Genomic DNA, 20,980 nt, shown 5'->3' with positions numbered 1-20,980 from the left:
TTTCTACTGATTTTTGATTTTATACCAGACTTCTTTTTTACGTGGCTCGCTCCTGAAATTGTGCGATTTCAACTCTACCGCTAGATGGCAGCGGTGTTTCTTGGTTAGCCCCACATCTTCGATTTGAAGACAGATGTCCGGGAAAAAAACAAACACACACAGTGTTTGTTTTTGTGACACACTTAACGATCGCCTTATGCGTAGCAATAGTCGCCGTTGAAATCTTTTACAGATTCAAATATGAGTTTGTCATATTTTAAAGTACTGCACGTTGAAGCAGTGTAAACTCAGTGCAATGTCTCTCAAGCATCTGCTTCATTATAGATTGTGAACATAGATTCTGTATAGTGTGGCGATTGATGGGCTAATCTAGATTCTCTGTCCCGATAACTTTGGAACCATCTCAAGTCCGGGAGACATCAGCTCACAAATAACATCTGTATTTGTTTTTAGGCATTTTACTCATGAAAGCACATTTGTTTCCGGAATGCTTTGAGGTTGCTAGGTTCCCACCGAACTGAATAATGTTTTAGGATTCCAAATATGCAGGCTCAGACAAAGTGTTATTGTAAAAATCCATACTAAAGAAAACCGCAGCAACAAAGTATAAACGGAAATCGCTGGTCAGAAGGAGGAACGAACAGCGCATGAAACAAAAAGCACTTGCAAGGTTCAATAGAACACAGAATATTCGCAAAACGAAATGTCAATAACACGAAAACAATCAAGAGCAATAGTAAAATAACAAAATACTTACAAACAGGGAAACGAGAGTGACTACGACTTGTATTATGAGGTCAAGAAAATAACACTTGAAACTCACCAGCAAGCAAGGTCAACAATCCCGACAAGGAATTGCCTAAAACGGAGTCCTTCAATACCCAAACCAAGCTCGATGTGGTAACGAGGCCCAGGTGCACCTGGCTGGAGGGAAACGCCCTTCACTCCAATTGGCGTTGGAGCGCAATCAAGACGGACATGACGGTAGCTATCGTTGCCCTGTTTCTCACTCATGTCATTTATGTTATCCCTTCTCACCTCGACAATTACCGCCTCGCCCAATGGCGAGTGAAAAGAACTCAATTCAACCTTTTAGTGTCCAGCTATAGTTTTATCATCATCATAGGCCATACAAAAAATAAATAGTAAAATGGTAGTGGAACAGGTTCCTTCACATTTTATCGTCAGTTCGGTGAGGTTGAGTAGACTGTAAAAGCAAAAGGGGTCAGCTCCATAGGGGTCAGTGTTTTCCATTCTCACAAGGATACCTGACAGTCTTAACATGATACAGTAGTGTGCTTACTTCATCGTTAGTGTACACATGAACATCAATACTATTGTGAAAGAAGCAAAACAAAGTGTTATAGTCCTCTATGGTAATGCAGGAGGCGACACGTGAATGAGGCTTCTGCATTATGCCCTTTTGAGCAATATTCTTTCACAAACAGGAGAAGTGTGTCTTTTAAGAAATAAAGCAGAAGAAGAAATTGCCACTGAGGCCTTTAAATTACAGTGCATCCAAACCTTCTGTGCTCTCTTGGTGTCCTTATGAGGTTCTCTTTGTCTGGGAACACGTTTCACATGCTTATGTCAGTTACAAACACACAGTAGAAAAGGGAATTAAAAATGTTTGTTCAGTTATGCTTTTTCAGTGCGAAAAAATTGTTTTGACCGTCATCGTAAAATTTTTTTGATTAAACAAAACAAAAAAACAAAAAAACGTCTTTTCAGTAACACGAACACTGTGCGGTGTGTTTGAAGCAAAAATATTATCATTTCCTACTCATGTTTTTTTTGCAGCTGCACAAAGTGCAAATGACCATATATATAAACAGAATACTTCATATTGACTTCATATTTTACAGGCGTCAGTGAAGAATGTGACAAGAGGCGATGCAGCTAGCCGCCCCTCATTGCTCCAGAACAACAATGTCGGCCACTCCGTGCACTTGCGTCAGCTGTTTGCAGTCGAGAGATGCCACCAGTTTCCTGGGCCCGGGTTGGGTCGGGATGAAGTGTTCCGTCAGCGTCACGGTGGAGTGACCGCTCACGTCACTAAGACAAATGAGTGACAAGTCAACCATCAAGTAAACGGATCGATAGAAGGAAGTATGTGTTTGAATTGGATAAGCGGTCCTACCCCACAAACACTTCGTGGCCTTTCTGCAGCCCGAGTCCTTCCACTCTGAAGAGCACGCCATTCAGCATCCTTGGCAGCGGGTTCGTGAACGTGATCTTGGCTGCCATTTCCTTACCGACCACAGCTTCTCCCAAAGGCTGCGGAGCATCGATCCCAAATTGATAAGCACATATGCAAACAAATCTGATCGGGCCGTGAAGTGAAGTGAAAAGCCCACCGTGATGTTGAGATCAGGTGTCAGGAGCCTGAAGCACGTCTGGTTGGCTAACACTTGCTTGGTCTCGTTGACTCTTCCGGACAATGTCAGCATCAGTGCTGCCTGATCCACCAGCTGGTTCTGGTATTGTTGATAAGGCAAAACCCACTCGATGGTGTGTTCTGTGTGAAGACAGAGAGGAACGAGTTGGAAAATGCTGGACCCTCGCGAGCATAGACAACCTTCAACACTCTTCGTTGTTGTTGAAGATGTTACTGCTGCCGGGAATTGGCCAGTGGTCTTACCGGTCCTCTTCTAGAACAGCATATTTGTACAGACGTGTCCTTTTTCACATATACATACGCAAACCATGACAGCGGTGGTATCTTCTTGGAATCAGATGTGACTTTAAGGCTTTGGCGTGACATTTTCACTGCGGATGCTAAGCTCTTTTGTAGTCAAACGATGGGATCACAGCAGTAAAATAGACTCGGTGTGCAATTCACCGGCTGCACTTGCGCAATCAATGAAACATTTCAACAAGAGTTCCATCAATATCGTTTATAATGATGCGGTGCAGTCCCACACCTCTTCAAGCTGAAATCGCACTCGTGGAAACAAACACTGCACTTGTTAACTTTGTAAAGGCTGGATTGTGAGTCTTTTTTGCACTTTCAAATGTTACATAAGACCTGCACATTATTTAATCCATCCATCCATCCATCTATCCAGCCAACCGAATCCAAACCCACTCGTCCCTCCATCTTTTGTGCCATTCGACCCATTGAGGATCACAGGAAGCTGGGGGCTGGGGCCTATCCCAACTGACTTGGGGCAAAAGGCGGACTCCACCCTGAATTGATCACCAGTCAATCATAGTCATCTACAGAGAAACATGCAAACAACATGCAAACACACTCACATTCACACTGTCATGGAGTGGTAACTGAACCCACGCTGCCTGCACGAAAGTCATGCGACTACAGACCACCAGACCGTACTGGAAATCAAGTTTATACCTGAACAATTCAAAGCCACCTCGATGAGCCTCGCGGGTCCATTTTAGTGAAAACCAACCTTCATTCGGCAAAAGCTCCACTGGCAACTGCTCCTTCTTGATGGTGCCCTTCACCACACCGGTGTAGTACATGACAGCCACCTGACAGTGCAACGTAGTTCTACGGGGCTCAGAGCTCAGGTTCTTCACCACGATACCCAGCCGGGCGTCGGCCCCCATTCTGGGCCCCTCTCCCTCCATCCTCACTTCCATACGGACGTCCTCTGCCATGGGCGCGGAGTAGACATCCGGCTTGCTGCCAAAACGACAGGCAGTCTCTACGGCGATACGCTCCTCCTCTGAACCTGGGGAAAAAAAAGAGGCGGGAGAATGAGTCAGCGGATTGTAGAGTGATAATGATAGTGCTTAATCAAAGTTAACAACGATCCATCGTAATGCAGTATTCACCGATGAAGCCCACTTCATGAGCGTAGCACCATTAGAAAAACAAAACAGGCGCTGGTACCTTCTTGATGTTTGTACAAATGAGTGATGTCAGCGCGCTGGTCAGAGCCCACTGCTTTCGTGCTGATAGCGTGGCCAACGGCCTTCTTCTCACTGTGGATCTGGCTGAATGTACCATCGGGATTCCTTTGCCAGTAGATCTTGTCACTGTTGACCTAATAAAGGAGTAACATTCCAACCGTCAGAGAACAGGGTTGACTTGCCTTTTATAGAGCCGATGAAGTCTACAGAAAGCGAGGACATATGACGACTAGCCCACCTCCGCAAAAACAAACGGTGTGTCATGTTTGAGGTAGACTTGGCCAGAGCGGATGGCGGTGACAGAGGCAGGGCCACAGCGGAAGGTACCCTGGCTCGTCTCCTGGGGGGTGGAGTCGACAGCTTGCCAGCCCCCGTGACCGTGGGGCAAGTCTGGCCTGGCCATCCAGCAATCATTCCATACGTGGAAATTCCTAAATAGCAACAGGTATAACATAAATATCATTCTATACATGCTCTAGCTTGGGTTTTTTTCTTGGCAAAATTGAGTTAATGCCAGTATGAAATTGATAACCTGTCACAAGATGTCTGTGAATGTGCTTTTTCTAAACTTGCATAAAATTGTGTAACTTTTGTTGGCAAATACTTGTTAAGAATTGCACCTGGTGGGATGTAATGGATGGATGAATGGCTATCTATCTATCGATTAACTAGCAAAATAGATAGCTAGCTATCTGTCTCTCTAGCTATAATAAAATAGCTAGCTAATATGAAATAGCAAGCTAATATAAAATAGATAGCAATGCCTCGCGCCAGACTTGCACTAATCATGAAAATAGAACTCCGTGAATGAAACAGATTTATGGATGTATGAACCTACAGTGTCGCTTACAAGTTACGTTGCATAATATTCTGTTACTTTTCATAGCTTATCAGTTTAATACGGGCAAACTCATTTTGAGTTAGCTCACAAATTTTGAGAGTATTTTGCAAAATGACCAGTCGCCTTCTTATTGAGAGATGAGAATTTTTCGTGAACTCTAAAAACAGATGATTGAAGTAGCATGACAAGTGCCCCCCCTCAAAGTCAAGTGGATCTTTTAGCATATCTAAATATGAAGTGGACTCTGGTATGGAGCAGGCCATTTTGCCAAAGCATGATGTCCCGGGTCATACCACGTGACGTAACTTACCAGACGGTATCGCTATTGAGGTAGTCGATTGGCTCCATATGCTCATCAAAATAAACATCCGTTGTGAGGGACACATCGGTGTCATGAGCGGACTGGAAGTTGGTCACGCTGCGAGCAGGTATGCCGAGACAACGGAGAACTGTCAACATCAATAAAAAAGACAATGATCTAGTTGTGAAAATGAATTTGAGGGATGATTTCATGTTTCAATTTTGAGTCCAGTTTCCTGAGCACAGCGTGTTATTTCTCTTCCGGTGACATTTGCATGATTGTACTGCACTGTGCTTTGCTGGTTGAGTGAAAGCGATACACGTTGCTGTACGAACGCCCAAAGTAGAAGGTATGACAGGAATGTCAGTGTGAAGTATTTGGGGTGCAAATGAATTATGGCTATCAGTGCTTAGGTCAGCTGCATGGCTACCCTGCGGACACGCACACACATTGAGGTTTGCAGCCTGAGTGAATGAAACGGGCCCGGCAGAGAGAACAGCGCCAGTGTGGAATAGGTCCCACTATAAATGCATCTGGGAGGGGGTCTCGGAGTCTTCGAAATTTCCCAGTCACAAGTAGGAACAAAATGTTTACTCGGAAGACGGCAAATCTGGCACTGCTGAGGTCAACCCTGTCAGCATACAAGAAATATGGCTTCACACTTTCCTTCCTATTTGCTCCCACGCTCACCTGATGTTGTGACTCCAGAGAAGACCCAACATTGCCCATATGACACGGGCATTCCATTGGAGGAGTGGTATTTTCTCAGAATCTCCACACTGCCGCTCCATGCAGCCGGAGACACCCCATCAGAGTAATTCCCGGACCATTTTCCGATTAGAACTCCGTAATCGTCTAGGGCGTTTATCTGGAGAAAATATATGCAATTGATGTACCCCAAATACCCACATAGTCTTCAAGTATGTGTCAATGAGTACGATGCCTTACCATGGCTGATATGACCCTGACAACATTTACAGGATCCCCTCGGCCAGATGGAGGCATGTCACTCTTCTCCAGAATGAATAGACAGGCTTCCAAGATTCCCTCTTGAAACTGCAGCGAAGAGACATGATCATTTTTTTAATGTCATATTTTACATTAACATTTAAGGTATCGGCACTGACACTGACACAAACAACAGGATGACGCCACAAAACAGGGTCTGTTGTCATTTCTATTTTGGCAGGATTTGGCCATTTTTAAAATAAGTGATTTTGTACTATCCAGAGTGTCCTTACTTGACCAAAATTCCATGTGCGGGCTCCAATTTGATTCTCAGTTCCATAATAAATTCTTCCAGTGTCATTCAACACATACTCCTTCCTCTCCTCTTCATCATCCAGGAATACTGTGTCCTCTGAAAGAGACCACCATTTGAAATTGTTACATTTCCTTTGGAGTATGATGATGATTATTATTAAGAGTAGAAGTAGTGGTAGTAGTTGTTGTTTCTCATCCGCATTAGTTTGTCCTTGAGGTCACAGTTTTGGCTTCCTCCCTTTCTGTGAAAGAAGCCCAGAAAGCCTGGCCTTTGATGACTAAATCACTGAAGAATGTGATTCCTTTTCACTCAAAATGGCAGAATTTCAGTAGCGCCAGGAAATGGTTCACAAATATGGGCCCCAGTTTTGCCGGGGCAGAGTTGGATGTTGATCCTGCACATGTGGCATTTTTATCCCAGCTCTTCTATCGGATTGTTGCTACAATGGACGGGAAACATAACACGGCAAAGATAGACAAGCAGACACGGTAAATATAAGGTGTTTATGACACCAAAAAAAAAGTGGAAGGAAGCGCTTCCAGTCATGAGGGACAGTTAAGAGAAAGAGGGGAAGTGTGATTGGGGGAGCGGGGGGGAGTAAAGCGAGCCATCTTGCAGGAGATCTTTGGCATCTGCGATTCTTGCCGTTCACTCCTCATTGAATATTTCTGAAAAGTATGTTGGAACAGAAACTTGCAGGAGGATCGGGAGGAGGGGAGGGTTCTGCGGTGAAAGTTTGTGTGGAGGTCATTGGGTGGGGAGCGGCAAAACTGGGTGGGGGAGTCTTATTTAAGAAAGAGGAAACACAGTTCAGTAGGGTAGAGGACAGGTTGTCACGAGCTGTAGAACTGCATGCGCTTGGATGGCGGTGTTTTACGCATTATTCTGGTCGCACAAGAGCACGAAACGTAAACATTCGCTGCGCTCTGACCACAAGACTTTGATTCCGTTCACTATCTCACCTGCACACCAAGGGTTGAAGAGCATGATGATGTTCTTGCCAGAGGTGTAAATATTTGGAGTTTCATTTTTCAGGGGGCTCGTTGTGACCGTCAGACCATAAAGACCAATCGCAGCATTGGCTGTAGACTTGACAGACAACTTAACCTTGTTGTTTTTCTGCTCTTCAATCTTAGCCCCCCACCGTTTGTTGTCCAAGGTATCCACCAATGGGATGATGACATGGGTCCCTTTGGACACCTGTGGTAGTGGACCTACAAAAAAAAAAAAAAAAAAAGTAAGATGTCAGGCAAATTGAACCAAAGTATTCAAAAAGTAAAAACTGATTTGACAAAATGGAAAGAAATTCATGGTGAGTCAGAAAATGAACTTCCCAGAATACATGCGGTTTCTGGCTTCCCAGAAATGACCAAAATAAAATATCCATCCATTTTCCGAACCGCTTGATCCTCACTAGGGTCGCGGGGGGGCTGGAGCCTATCCCAGCTGTCCTCGGGCAGTGGGCGGGGGACACCCTGAATCGGTTGCCAGCCAATCGCAGGGCACATAGAGACGAACAACCATCCACGCTCACATTCACACCTAGGGACAATTTTAGAGTGTTCAATCAGCCTGCCATGCATGTTTTTGGAATGTGGGAGGAAACCGGAGTACCCGGAGAAAACCCACGCAGGCCCGGGAGAACATGTAAACTCCACACAGGGAGGCCGGAGCTGGAATTGAACCCGGTACCTCTGCACTGTGAAGTCGACGTGCTAACCACTGGACTACCGGGCCGCCCTAAAATAAAATATCTTAAAGAGAAAAATATCTGTCTAGAATTATCGTATTTAACGTTCACATTTCAGAGTCCCGATTTCACGTCATTCATTTTCCATTTGCCGATTTGGCTGACAATGGACACCTTTATAACGTTAACTTCATTATATCGAGCAGATTTAGATGCGTTGTCATGAGGTTTGACTGGATCTACTGTCCTTTTACTTGTAATGAGGAAATGAGAGAATCAAATTGATCAAAATTCCATTGTTCTCCATCTGAGTCCTAACAACGCCACCCTTCCTCTCCCAATGCAGAACATGACCGAAAAGAAAAATCAATAAACCAACTCTCCTTTGTTCATATTGCTTAATCATTGACAAACAAAATCTTTCCTTCTATTTCAACCAGATAAGGACTTGAGAAACTACGGCATGACAACATTCTTTTTCAGCAGATGACGCATTGAAGGTTACACTAATGATGAGTTTGTTTAAAATGACACAGCCGAGATGGGTGTGACGTCCCATTTTTCCGTCGTGATGCAATCGACATTATACTACAGAGAGTGGAGTAGCTCATTGTAGCACACGGCCTGAAATGTATGAAGTGTATGCAGAAAATTGGTGAAGATTGCACGACTGTCTGTGTCCTATGTGTTGTGTTGTGTTGTGTTATTTTGACTTCAAAATGGCGCCGCGAGAGTGGCTGCCTTTCCAGCAGCTCCTATATTTTGTTGTTCTACTTCTTCCTTTCATAACTTTGCTGCTGTGAATTGGGAATTTCTCCATTGCGAGACTAATAAATGTTTTCTTATCTTATCTTAAATGACCAGAGGGAGGTGTCTGATATCTTGAGCTCTGGAAACTGTTAAGACCCTGGGTGGAATCCAAACCTCGTGACATCACCACAGTTGTGTCGTTTAAATCGAATCTCGGCACACTTCCTCCTTTTTGTTTTGGCAGGCGTTGACTTGTTAGACTTAAAATCAGAGATTGTAGAGGCCGTGTCACATTCAGATTCGAGGCTATTGGATTCTTCAAATGAATATCTTTATGGTGAAGGAACTTGAACTTCAAGAGCGCTTTTCCACCGACAACACTTCTACTGACTCCTCATTCACCACTGATGAAGCAGCATTGGGTACAACTGGGGGGTCAGTATCTCTCTATAGGACACTTCGACATAGTCACAGGGTGCCGGGAGTCGAACCCACAACCAGTGGGTTGCAAGATGACTACTCTACCACTGAGCCATGATTAGGTCCTCTACCTTCAGAGGACCTAGATGAGTTTAATCACTCAGTACCTCATAAGTAAAATATCTCTTTTAAGACCACCACTCAAAAGCCTTTGGTACTGACCTCTTAAGACTGCATAGCTTCCATGGATTGTGGAGTGGCAGAGATGTATATTTGAATAGCAGTAGAACGTAGAAACTCATGGACCCTGACGTTTGCAGATAACATGGTGATCTGCAGTGATTCTCGAACATAACGAAACGTTTTCATGCGTAAAATGACCTAACCCCTCACTATGTTTACCGATGTATTTCCCAGAAGATGAACGCCCCAGATCTTATATTGCCCATATGTGCATAGTGGGGACATTACCGTGGGGTAGGTGCGACACACTCATACCTGTTCTGAGATCTAGATGCAACTTGTCGGTGTCAGCGCTGAAGGGCCTGTTGAGCTCTAGCTCGATTTGGAACGTCTGTCCTCTGCGGATGATCAGCTCTTCTGTGTGGTACAGGTCAGTGTGGTGCTCCTGTCTGTTCGTTCCCGTCTTGGAGCTCAGCAAGTCCACAGAGCGCACGGACAACTTCACGACTGCGGTAGAAAGATGGAATGGATTGAAAGATTTGATTACAGGACTTCAATATCACTGACCTCAAACGTTAATGGACATTACCTTCCATTTCCTTTGAGTCTCCATTTTCTGGCTTTGGCCCACCAAGGTCTGGAATAGGTGTGGGAGGGTTTACCAGTTCCACTTTATCCGTGACATCATAGGTATTGCTATTCTGGCATTTACAGCAGCATGGACACATTTTCCGAAACCAGCGGCGGCAAGCCGTGTCCTCTGTTGTTTTTTCCCCTTCCTTGTGAATGGACAACTCCACCCTGGTGGGCGGGGCCGCACCAGGAAAGCGCCCCACATCAGATATGCGTCTGACTGTCAGCCTCTCACCTGGCATCCTTTCAACAACACCATCATAATTTATTTCAGTCAAGACAGATCATCATCAGATTAAAAAGTGAAATATGAGGAGATCGTTAATATTGTCTAGTCTGCTGTGTTTGGAGTCCTGATGCACCTGTCTGGGCGTTCCGGTTTTGGTAACAGAAAGTAGAGTGCGCATGGCGTCAAAACAGGCGCATCTCCAATCATAAAAATCCAATGTTCTAGTTTACCATGTTTGTGAATTTGGTGGACGCGCTTCGCCTCGCTGGGCGTTCCTGCCGCACTGAATCATCAACAGATTAAAATCCCTTCAAATCATGTCGGCCTACATTTTTATTTTTCATTGCTGAAATTCTTTTGGTTTTGGGAAGGAGATACAGAACAGTCCTTAAAGCTTTTGACATGCCGTCTATGAAATATTTCCAAAAATATTGAGCAAGTGCGACGGTCCTGGATCATTAATTGTGCAAACATTATTGTGCAAGTAATTGCAAAAGAAAAAAACCCCACACATTTTTGGCATTCCTCCTTGGATGACCCGAGAGAATGTTCACAATGATTGATGAACAGTGGTTACTGTCCTGTTACTTGTTAAATATTAGCATCTGCATCAAACAGGCTCAAGACTGTGATGTTGGAGGAAAGTCAGCGATGGTGAAGTTATACAGTCCCGTTCAGAGGTCAGAAAACAGCTGAGCGGAGGGTGTGGTTTCTTCAGTCACAGCCACCCTTGAACATCTATTCAAGTATCGAAAGTGTGTGGTTGCTTTGTGTGTGGTAGCTCTCCCTCTCACATTTAGTGTGTGTGTGGGGGGGGGGGGGTGAAATTTGTAATTTTGACTTCCTGAGTTCATCTCTTAGTCAGATGACATTTTGCACAATTGGTTGCTTCCAAATGAAGTACTTCTTTGTAAATATTTGGCTTAACCATTCATAGTCATTGTGATGGAGACAATGGGAGATGTCAACTGTGTGGACAGCATTGTCTTTGGACATCCATCCATAACTACAGCCGTCCTTTAAGACGTTGATGCCTGTTATTTTCGGCTAAAACTAAAAATACATCATTACTAATGGATTAAAAGAACCTTCTGACAACTTAACGATAATTATGAAGAATTGCACCAATGTACGTGCCAGGCCAATACATTTTTGTCTCTTTTCATAACTGGCATAATTCCTGTGCTGCGCATTGTGTATCTGCGCAGAGGCGGGCGATAGCCACATAACTGAGAGGAAAGGCACTGCGAGAGTGGTCACAGCTGACTTCAGTACTTCAAGGAACCAAATATGCTAAATTTTTTTGGGTTGGTTTTCTGCAAGACATTGGACATTTTTGAAAATGTTGAAACCAGAAATACACTGTGGTTTTTGCCTCCAATAACACTTTTTTTAAAATTGCATTTCAGGCTATGCCATATAAATTAAGATCATCATTTTCTTAGCATGGACACTTGAAATAAAGTACTTTGATAAAAATGAATATCAACATTAACACATTACTATAGGAAGGACACCAACAACGGCATATTCGACGAGACGTCAGCTTTCCATTGCCGCGGGAGTCATTTGGGGGAGTTGCGTGCCTTAAGTGTATGTGATAGCTGCTACATTAAACAGATTATGCTATAAACCTTGTGAAACCCCAAATGATGCATTTCAAACCATCTGCCCTGACCCCCTGAGGCATAAAATGTTTTTAACTTGCTTGAAATGAGTTTGGAGCCTTTTTCACTACCCATCACTAGAATGCAAGTCACTTGGTCCTTTCAACTGCATCTACGCACCCACTCCCTCTCTTCTCAGCGAGTTTATGTTGGCAAGGCACCACAACCGGAATGCCGGCTGTCCCCCTGAGATAAGCGCCCAAAACTCCGCTTCTGTCCTTGTATGTGTGCTAACGTCTTGTTCTCTTTGTTCGTCTAACTAACAGACCACCCGATGCCCGTCCCCGCCAAAAAAGATAAAACGCCAAAAGGAGCGGCACACGGCCAGGTTATGCGTCCCGCTCAATTAGACACAACACAACTGGCCAGCTGGCATCTTAACTCTAATCATCTGACAAAGCATAACACGGCAAGCACCATCATCTGATTATTTTTTTTTTTTACAGGATGTGAAGGCTTCTTGTTTGTCATCTAATAGCTGAGGAGAGAAAATTACATTCATCTCGCTGGTGAGCTTCAGCTTCACGCTTGAATCTCTTTTAAATCTACAACAGGATGGTTGTTTCCTTATTTTGCCCGCCCGAGCCTTTTGCAGAAGTAGTCAAGCTGTCCGTTTCTCTCCATGCCTTTTCTCAAGGGAACCCTGCTGTGAACTACCAAAGGTTACGAGGCCCCCCTCTCTTTTGTGGGAAAGGAAGCCGGTATTTACAGTTCTCATCTAGCCGTGAACAAGATCAGTGAAGGAAAAAGGAAACCAAAGTCTTACTTTCTCTGTTAAGGATCAGTGTTGAAGAGTCTGCTTCTTATCCCCTCAAAAAAAACTTTTGAGGAACTGTTCTCTCTTCCACTACTTGCCGAGACTACTAAATATGACAGTCCAGGAATGCACCGCACGGGATTTTAAGCTCTCACACACCCACTGGAACACACTCCGCCCCACCGCGAAGGGCTGAAGTTTCTCCCACTCTCACCAAGCTGTCCCTTTCCAGCACTCAGCACGAGTTGGGGATTGCGTAAAACAGAGCACAAAGTTGGGGTGAGAGAGAATTACTGATATGTAACAACTACAATAGTGTAACAATTCACACGATGTATCCAGTAAACAAGTTTGCCTCATATTTTGCGGTTGATAAGTTCCAAATCAGCAGGAGTCAACGCAACTTGAATCGACTTAGCAGAGTATGGATTTCATTAGCCACCAGAATGGTCTGTATTCATTCAGCTTGGAAAACTGCTTTGCACGGTTGACCGTATATTGGGGACCCAAGCATTGTTGTTGTTGTTTTTTTTAAAGACAATATTATGCCGAGATGTACTGAAAACACAGATTACTGCCCACAATTTTTATGAAAAACATGCAAGATGGGAAAATAAGTCAAAATATCGAGGTACGAACCTGAGGTGAACTCCACAATGCACAAGTTATGGTCACAAATTATAACCCCACAACTGAGTGAAGCTGCAACCACCGAACCACATAAAAAGTTGTTTACGGTTGATTCACACATTGCCGAAAGGCTCTTTGTTGCTGATCATAAAAATAAAACTTTGTCATGCCATTCGACTTGTGCTGCAAAAGTCGCACTACACTCTGCTTTTCGATATATCCTGACACTGTAGGGAGACAAAGCTTTCGTTCATGGCATTAGTTCTGAATGGTTTTTTTTTTTTTGCCATAACAAGGGAAGACTTATTACATACACACAACCCCCCCCCCCCAAAAAAAACCCCAAAATAAAACAGAGCATGTAAAGTTTTACTGATCTCGCTGAACCGACAGCAGCGTGATGACCGACAGGGTCAACATTTTCATGTTCTGGCGAGCAGAGTACGTGAATAGAAACATAAGGCGGGTGGTGAATTGGGTTCCCTGGGCATCTGGGGGGATTGGGTTCCGGCTGGCAACCTTTGGGGGAAACCATGGCCAAAAGAAACACCTTGAAATGACGGTTTCATCAACCAGACTCTCCTCGGTGTTATCTGGGGGTATTTGGCATGCACTCTCACTCATTAAGTAGTTCAATTCACATTGATTTGTTCCACCTAAACAAATATTGCACTTAAGCATGAGAACCACTGTACCACAGTTCTGTCAAAAAAAAAAGAAATGAAATGAAATGCAATACGTTGAACAGAATTCTGGAATATAAATCCCGACTACATTTCACTTTCTTCCTGCTTCCCTTTCAAAATCCGATTGATAGCGAAATCTATGAACAACAGAGATCCGCTCCCGCCGATATTGAAGACAATTTTCCTGTGTGCCGAGTCATTTCTTTAACTTTGTCCGAGAAAATCTCTGACAAAGATCCAACTGTGGTTTCGACATCACGGCGGGTTTGGCATGAGTCGTCACGTCCTTCGATGTTTGTCAGCACTCCCGTTACTGGCAGGAGGAGATGATGCCGACCTGCTGTGGGTCGTGAGTCATTTGATTCGTAACAGAGTGACATCAAGAGCCCGGCGTGATTTTCAGTGTGGTGACGAAACGTGGCGGTGTGCTTTCGTGTACCCCGTGCCAAACGTGATGCTTTGAGCTGTTCATTCAGTTTTCAGTGTGTGGCTGATTCATGCGGCGTGGTTGCTGTGGAGATGAAAACAAACAAGAGATCAGCGCATGAGCATTCGCTTTTGTGCCCCTGTCTGCTGTCAGCTGTTTGCCTCACTCTGTCACTTGCCTCCTCTTGCGTTAAAGACAAATTGAGTAATTTAAGGTAATCATGAAATAAATGTTGATGTCAAATTTTCAGCTTCATCTACCTCTGGTGTATTGCCGCAATGTTCTGTTGCACTGCAGTATTATTTTCGGAGCAGGAAAAACAAAAAACTGTTTTACAGCAAAATATCACCAAAACAAAACAAAAGGAGTGTAGCGCAGCTTCAGCGCCTGAAATGGAAATCAAATTATTATCTTTCGTTGCACGTGTATGCACGGAAAAAAAGTCCTTGACTTTAATTGACTTAATTCTAACAAGTAAAATGCGCTTTCACATCAGTATTATTTTGCAAGGAAAAGAGGGGAAAATTACATTTTAAAACATGTGCAACCCGATGTATGGATTAGCTCGAATTAAAGGACAATGGAGACCCCCCGCCCCCCAACCCATCTTTAATACTGTAATTAGTATTGAAAAGGATGTATGAGATTGGGTCCAGGCTGTGGAACCACAAACCACATGGATTCTTTTTCTGTATTTATGACGACTAAATACATGTTACTGTATTGTATGTAACAGTAGATTGCCACTAAAACAAGTAACGCAAACCATCCGTTTCTCATTTCTTCATGAGCATTTGACAACACAACAATGGAATGAATTTGGAAAGTCAACGTTCTCAATTCTTTTAATACTCGTGACCTTCCTCCTTCCAACGTGGAAATCCTCACATTGTGTGGTTCTTATCTGAAAGCGACGGGGTGCCGTCGTGTCATCACCACCGACTCATTCAGCCACAAACCAAAACACAGACTGTAGCCAGGGAGATGCCATTTTTCACAAGAGGCCTAATGATGCCGTCATATTTTGCCTTTGTTTCACGTCATAACCTGAAGTTTTTCCACACATACACTCGCAACGTATTTCATCATAATGTCTCAGACCGCGCATACAATACACATCCAGCATATGATGACGTGTATGAAGTCAAATCACAAGGCACATCTTGGGGTATATTTGGCACACAAATCTGCGATTCATCGACGCGTGCACTTGAATTTGTGCGTAATTTGCAAAGGTCGGGTTTATGTACTGTAGAGGGTGGAGCCAACACAGGCCTCGCCCACCTTCTTCGCACATTACGAACCATGACATAAATAGCTCAGAAAATCACATTTCTTAACACATTTCTGCTCGTTGAGTCTAAATGCTGCCTTGTCCTGCATGTATGAATGTGTGTTTCCTCTCAAGTGCAGTTGTCACTTAGCGAGCAGATTGTAGTCGACATGCTTTGGTTGCGCAAACTCGCATTTGCGAGTTCAACCAAGGCCTCAACGTTTTCTTATCGACCCACGCTACACATCTTGCTGTGAATTGATAAATTCCTACACACACACGCTCTCGCACATAATTTAAAAAAAAATGGATTTTGAATGGCTCAGTGTTGTGATGTGAGGCCAACATAAAGTTAATAGGCTGACCATTCAAAAAAAAAAGGTACATAGTAGATGACCTTGCAGTCTGACAGATATGCTTTTAAGCTTTTTATGCTGTTTGACTCCAACCCATAAAAGACGAAATGTTGCCATGCATAAAATTAAAACGTGCTTCAACAAACTCAGAACTGCTTTGAGCATGAATTTTCCCATTTAAAGGCAAGTCTTATAAACATTACAGTCGGTTATATGATCCACAATTATCATAAAAAGACAGCAGACCATTGCCATTATAATGACATTAACGGAGTAAGACTTAAACGGAATAAGTAATCTGACGATTTGCCAACGGTAAGGGTTTCTTTGTCAACGGAAGGGGCAGGAATTGGCAAGCGCAGGTTACATTTTTGCTGTTTCACACTTGCGAGAGTGAAAAGAATTAAAAACGGCAACCCCGTAAGCAAGTATAAAAGACAGCTGCAATGTTTTTGTGTGTCCTTTTTTTTTTTTTTTTAAGAATAGATACTTTGTCGATTTATTTCTGCGCAATATTTTGGATGGGTCAAACGAATTGCATGAGTATGACATTAGAATTTCAGTGTTCAAAAGCGTTGCACAGCCTGCCATATTTCATCGTTTTTAGGCATGCTAAAACACCGGCAATGGTGCCTATGAAGATCTGGCATCTATGAGGTTAACACACGCAACATCTGGTTCCAACTTTCGATCACATGACCAGTGCGAAGTTGAAATAGCGGAACCTGCTTTCTGAGAAGCACAGACTTGGGAAGGAATTTGGATCGAAACGCATTACCAGTGAAAACATGAAGCAAGTCAGCCGTCTCCTGCTCAGCCTGTTGCCATGGATCCCAGGTAACTTCATTTAAGCCTGTTTTGTGTGTCTTCAAAAAAACATAGTGAGGCAGAATCCAATTTTGGCAAATAAATAAATAAAAAGAACAGGATCGTTTCAGTGAAAAGGAAAGTGAAATTTTCTCCCTCATTGAAAAATGAGGGAGTTCTGCACAAGCTTGGCCCGCGCAGATGACTCCCTCTTGGGGAGCCAGTCTGAGGACAAAGTGACTATTTTTGATGACCCGGAGGAGCGAGTCTTCACGGTGACCATGAAGAATTTAACGGAGGAAGATTCTGGCTGGTACATGTGTGGTGTGGAGCTCGGTGGATTTTGGGAAGCTGACGTCAGAGCCTTCACTTACGTCAAGGTCAGCTCAGGTGAGTGGAGGATGGATTTTAAGATCAACCTGTTATTTGGCACTTTAGTTTTCATGCATTTGCATGACAAGGAAAATTCCATCTGCTTTCTGCAGGAATATCTGTCGTGAACGACAGGCTGAGCGGGGAGGAGGGTCACGGTGTCAAAGTTCAATGTCTCTACAGTCCAAAATACAGGTCTTTACATTCTATTTTGATGTTAAGTGCCTCAATTATTCTTCAATGTGTACGTACCCCGCCTACCACCCGAAAAGAGCTTCGGTAGGCTCCAGCAGGCCTGCGACCCTCGGAGGGGGGGGACATATACCGGTATTGACACAAACGTATATGCGTGTGTGCTCGCAGGCTGTCAGTGGAAGACAAATGTCATTTTATTGTGCACCTCCAATTGTACTAAAAATAAAAACAACAAGAATACGTATGCTCGTACGCAAAACTGCGTATACAACAATTCCTCGATACATTGGTTTTTCCACCAACAGAGAGAGTGAGAAGAAGTGGTGTAGGATTGGAAACCTGAGTTCCTGCCTGGTGACAGACGATGAGGGAAGCTACGAGGACGTGTCTGTGGCCATCACTGATGACAAAATGGGGACTTTCACCGTAACCATAAAGAAGCTGCAGATGAGCGACATGGGCTGGTACTGGTGTGTTGCCGGACCAAAGCAGAGAACAGTGCATGTGCAGGTCTTACCCCGACCATCAACTAGTAAGTCGACAGCAAGTAAGGATCACACAAACTGCATGGAGTTCCTAAAGTCATGTGCAGCTCTGCCATTTATTTGTGAGAGCTCACGAGAATTTAGTCGGCACTTTTACCAAATGTTAAGCACCGTCTTTATGAAGTGAACTATTGATACTATTTATTTGTTGCAACAACAAAAGTTGGAAAGGTCCATACATTTTTTGTGTGGGGGAGCTTGCAGAGCTTTGTTGCATTCTTCGCAATCACCCGCCCAGTGATGTCTTACAGCAAACACTGTAAATGTTGTGAGTCTGTGTGTAGATTATGCGTCACTCGAGGAACAGTCGCGGCACAAAGCGATTGAAGGAGTGCCATTACAACACAGTCAAAAACATCTACACATACCGCCTAACGTACTTGTACTGAAAACTCACCACCGCACGCTCTCATTTGCAGCAGCGGCAGCCTCGACGACGAATTCATTAGCTGCGGCAAAGCCGTCGGTTGCGGATGCAGACGCCCCCAAACAGCGCATCACAAACGATTGCTGCATGCGACAAACGTAAGAAATCTGTTTGGAAATCACCGAAAGGAGCCGAGCATTTCACGTGACTCGGCTTCAGCCGCTCTGGCTTTACAAACCGGACCGTCTTGTAAAAATGATGCCTTTGTGTCTGTGTTGTAGTTTGAGCGGGCAGTCCGTGGTGATGTTTGCTTCATTCATGCTGCTTGTGGCCTTGACTATATTAGCAACGAGGATGTGGAAACGTAGTAAGTTTTCGCTTATACGCATCACATTCTTCATGAGAAGGGTGCTCACTGGGAGCAGATTCCTGAAAAGGCCAAACAATCTTCACTTTATCCTGGCTTGCTTGCAACAAAAATATGTAACAGAGTTAAGGTTATAATCATAATAATAATTCCAATAATAATAGCCCGTGACCCTCGTGTGGATAAGCAAGAGTAACAGAACAGCAATTGTCTGGGATGTCTCGGTCAGCTGCGCCGGCTTTCAAACATGAAGTGTATATCGGAGCACGATCCATGCCTTGAAATGTCTTCCTGATGATTTCCAGAAGAGTTTGCAAAGTTAAGACCAACTATGGGGATGAAAGCAAGAAATAAGGTCAGTCCTCATGAGCAGCATTTCACAAGACTTCCTGCTTCTCGGTTGTACAATTCTTTCTTTCTGTCCCACACAGGATGACTTTGGCATCGTGACCTGCAAAAAAAACCCTGCAGTTTTCGTCACCGTCGATCCAATGGATGCCCAGGCGCACTGAAATAGCAAACCACCGTTTGGTTGTTTTTTTTCCTGACTGCCTGGAGCAAAGAGGAAAAAGGAGATCCCATCACTTCTACGTAAACGTCGAGTCAGTTTGAGAGAATCTATCCATCTATCTTTTATTTTTCTTAAATATATATTTTGTATTTGCATCTTATTTTGTGTTTCACTGTGTTTGAGTGTGTAGTGGTCATACTTTCCTGCTCATAGGCGAGTGGGGGGGGGGGGGGGGGGTTGTCTCATCTAAAAAAAGACCTCAATTTTGGGTTGTTTCTATGAATTGTAGTAGGAACTAATAGACTTACGAATCATTGGAGGGTGGAGATGATGCCGTCAGAAAATCGTGTGCGAGTGAAGTGTGAAATGGAATCAAAAGAATCAAACAGCAGCCAATCAGCCGTTCAAAACTCAAAATGGTTTTGGTGCAACATCGACACTTGATGGTCTTATCTCGAACCATGACGGTTCTCTAGCCTCATGTTGATATGTGCAGCATTGTTTGCTGTGGTGCTTCGGATTCAGCTGCGAAAGGGTTAAAGATGCAGACATTTTCTTTTCACAGAATAGCTGCAGAGTCCTGGTCGTTCTTTCCCCTCCATTGCCTCTGGCAAAAGATTACATGTGCTCTGCTAGATGAACACCTCCCACTCCTGAAGTGGCTATAAAAAAAAATTAAATTAAATTAAAATTTTTTTTTAAAAAAGGAGCCAACAAAACAAAACTGGTACTGTCTTTTTAGGATCACCTTTTCTGTATGTATAATTCACAAGCATTTACTGTACAGTCCTGACAGTACATTTGTTGAATTGTTCAACGCAGCTTCTGAACATGAATCAGGTTTGGGGTTGTGTCTGCGATCCACCTGTGTTAGTGGGCCAAGTGGAGCAGATCAAATCAAATCAAATTGTCAAAGTCATATCCTTATCAATATTACATTCTGTTCCTCTGTAGTCAAAAAAGAGCCACAGCATGTCACTTATCTCAGCCTTGGAGGACTTTTTGATAAGGTCCATGAAAAGGTCACAACCACCTGACAAGCATGTACACAACCTGTCCTTGTCTGAGGACGTTTGGTACCAAACAACAAAAACCAGAACCCAAATATTCACATTACATCGAGCCCTTGACATCAAGATTTCTCTCCGTCAACAGGTCCTACACGGATTGACTATTGATTAAGTGTCCTTTTCACGAGCATTTAAATATCAGGGTCACTATTTTCCAAAACTGTAAAATATACTTGAACAACACACACTTCTCCTGCCATTAGCGAGGATTCAACTGTTTGTCCTTCGCATGCCACACATAAAGTGGAAGCAGCCGGGCCTCCTTTTTTGCCTTTATTTAACCAGGAAAACGACAACAAAAACAAAAACACTGTGCCTCCTTTAGCTTTTGTCATCTAATCTATATGTCATATCTGTATCATATATGACATCTATGACTCACCCGCTGGCCACAGCATTAGATCAAACGCAATAGCGGAATTGTAGAATGAAACTGTTCTGTGATGTTAATGGGCTCAAGTTGGTCTTTTCAAAATGAAGTTTCCTTTTATCCAAAAAAAAAAAAAAAAAAAAAAGGCAAATTAACTTCCAAGTGGAACAAAGTTCACAAACTAAGTTTGTTCCAAGACATGAACTGCAGCTCTGAGCATTTCTTTTTCTCCCCCCCCGCCCCCCCATTAAAACTCAAATGCAGTGAAGCCCTATTTATTGCAGGGAATCTGGTGAAAATAAATAGAGACAAAACAAGCTTTTTATAGTTTCACCCAAGCATGAGATAAACATTTTGAAAACCTTTTTAAAAATAGGCAAACTTATTCAA

The 20,980-nt window shown here is 43.5% G+C and overlaps 2 protein-coding genes across 2 annotated transcripts; one reads left to right on the top strand and one right to left on the bottom strand.

Moving 5' to 3' along the window:
* Nucleotides 1-1,090: 1,090 nt before the first annotated feature.
* Nucleotides 1,091-12,756, bottom strand: tgm1l1 (transglutaminase 1 like 1). The gene is made up of 14 exons (XM_086129258.1): nucleotides 12,624-12,756; nucleotides 9,918-10,204; nucleotides 9,644-9,835; nucleotides 7,248-7,499; nucleotides 6,263-6,381; nucleotides 5,970-6,077; nucleotides 5,712-5,889; nucleotides 5,031-5,169; nucleotides 4,118-4,310; nucleotides 3,860-4,013; nucleotides 3,414-3,698; nucleotides 2,358-2,518; nucleotides 2,141-2,277; nucleotides 1,091-2,055 (listed from the first exon to the last, which is right to left on the bottom strand). Exons 2-14 carry the CDS (start codon nucleotides 10,201-10,203, stop codon nucleotides 1,911-1,913), a joined length of 2,349 nt encoding a protein of 782 aa, XP_085985384.1. The 5' UTR covers nucleotide 10,204; nucleotides 12,624-12,756; the 3' UTR covers nucleotides 1,091-1,910.
* Nucleotides 12,757-16,700: 3,944 nt separating this feature from the next.
* On the top strand, nucleotides 16,701-19,310 carry pigr (polymeric immunoglobulin receptor). The gene is made up of 8 exons (XM_086129259.1): nucleotides 16,701-16,823; nucleotides 16,966-17,183; nucleotides 17,279-17,360; nucleotides 17,666-17,907; nucleotides 18,325-18,430; nucleotides 18,554-18,639; nucleotides 18,945-18,994; nucleotides 19,071-19,310. Exons 1-8 carry the CDS (start codon nucleotides 16,813-16,815, stop codon nucleotides 19,149-19,151), a joined length of 876 nt encoding a protein of 291 aa, XP_085985385.1. The 5' UTR covers nucleotides 16,701-16,812; the 3' UTR covers nucleotides 19,152-19,310.
* The last annotated feature ends 1,670 nt before the right edge of the window (nucleotides 19,311-20,980 follow it).

The sequence above is a fragment of the Hippocampus guttulatus genome, chromosome 14, assembly GCF_054856545.1.
Source record: "Hippocampus guttulatus isolate MCC_2025c chromosome 14, RoL_Hgut_1.0, whole genome shotgun sequence".
Classification (NCBI taxonomy): Eukaryota; Metazoa; Chordata; class Actinopteri; order Syngnathiformes; family Syngnathidae; genus Hippocampus; species Hippocampus guttulatus.
Note: the sequence above shows the minus strand (reverse complement) of the source record. Positions and strands in the feature narration are given on the sequence as shown.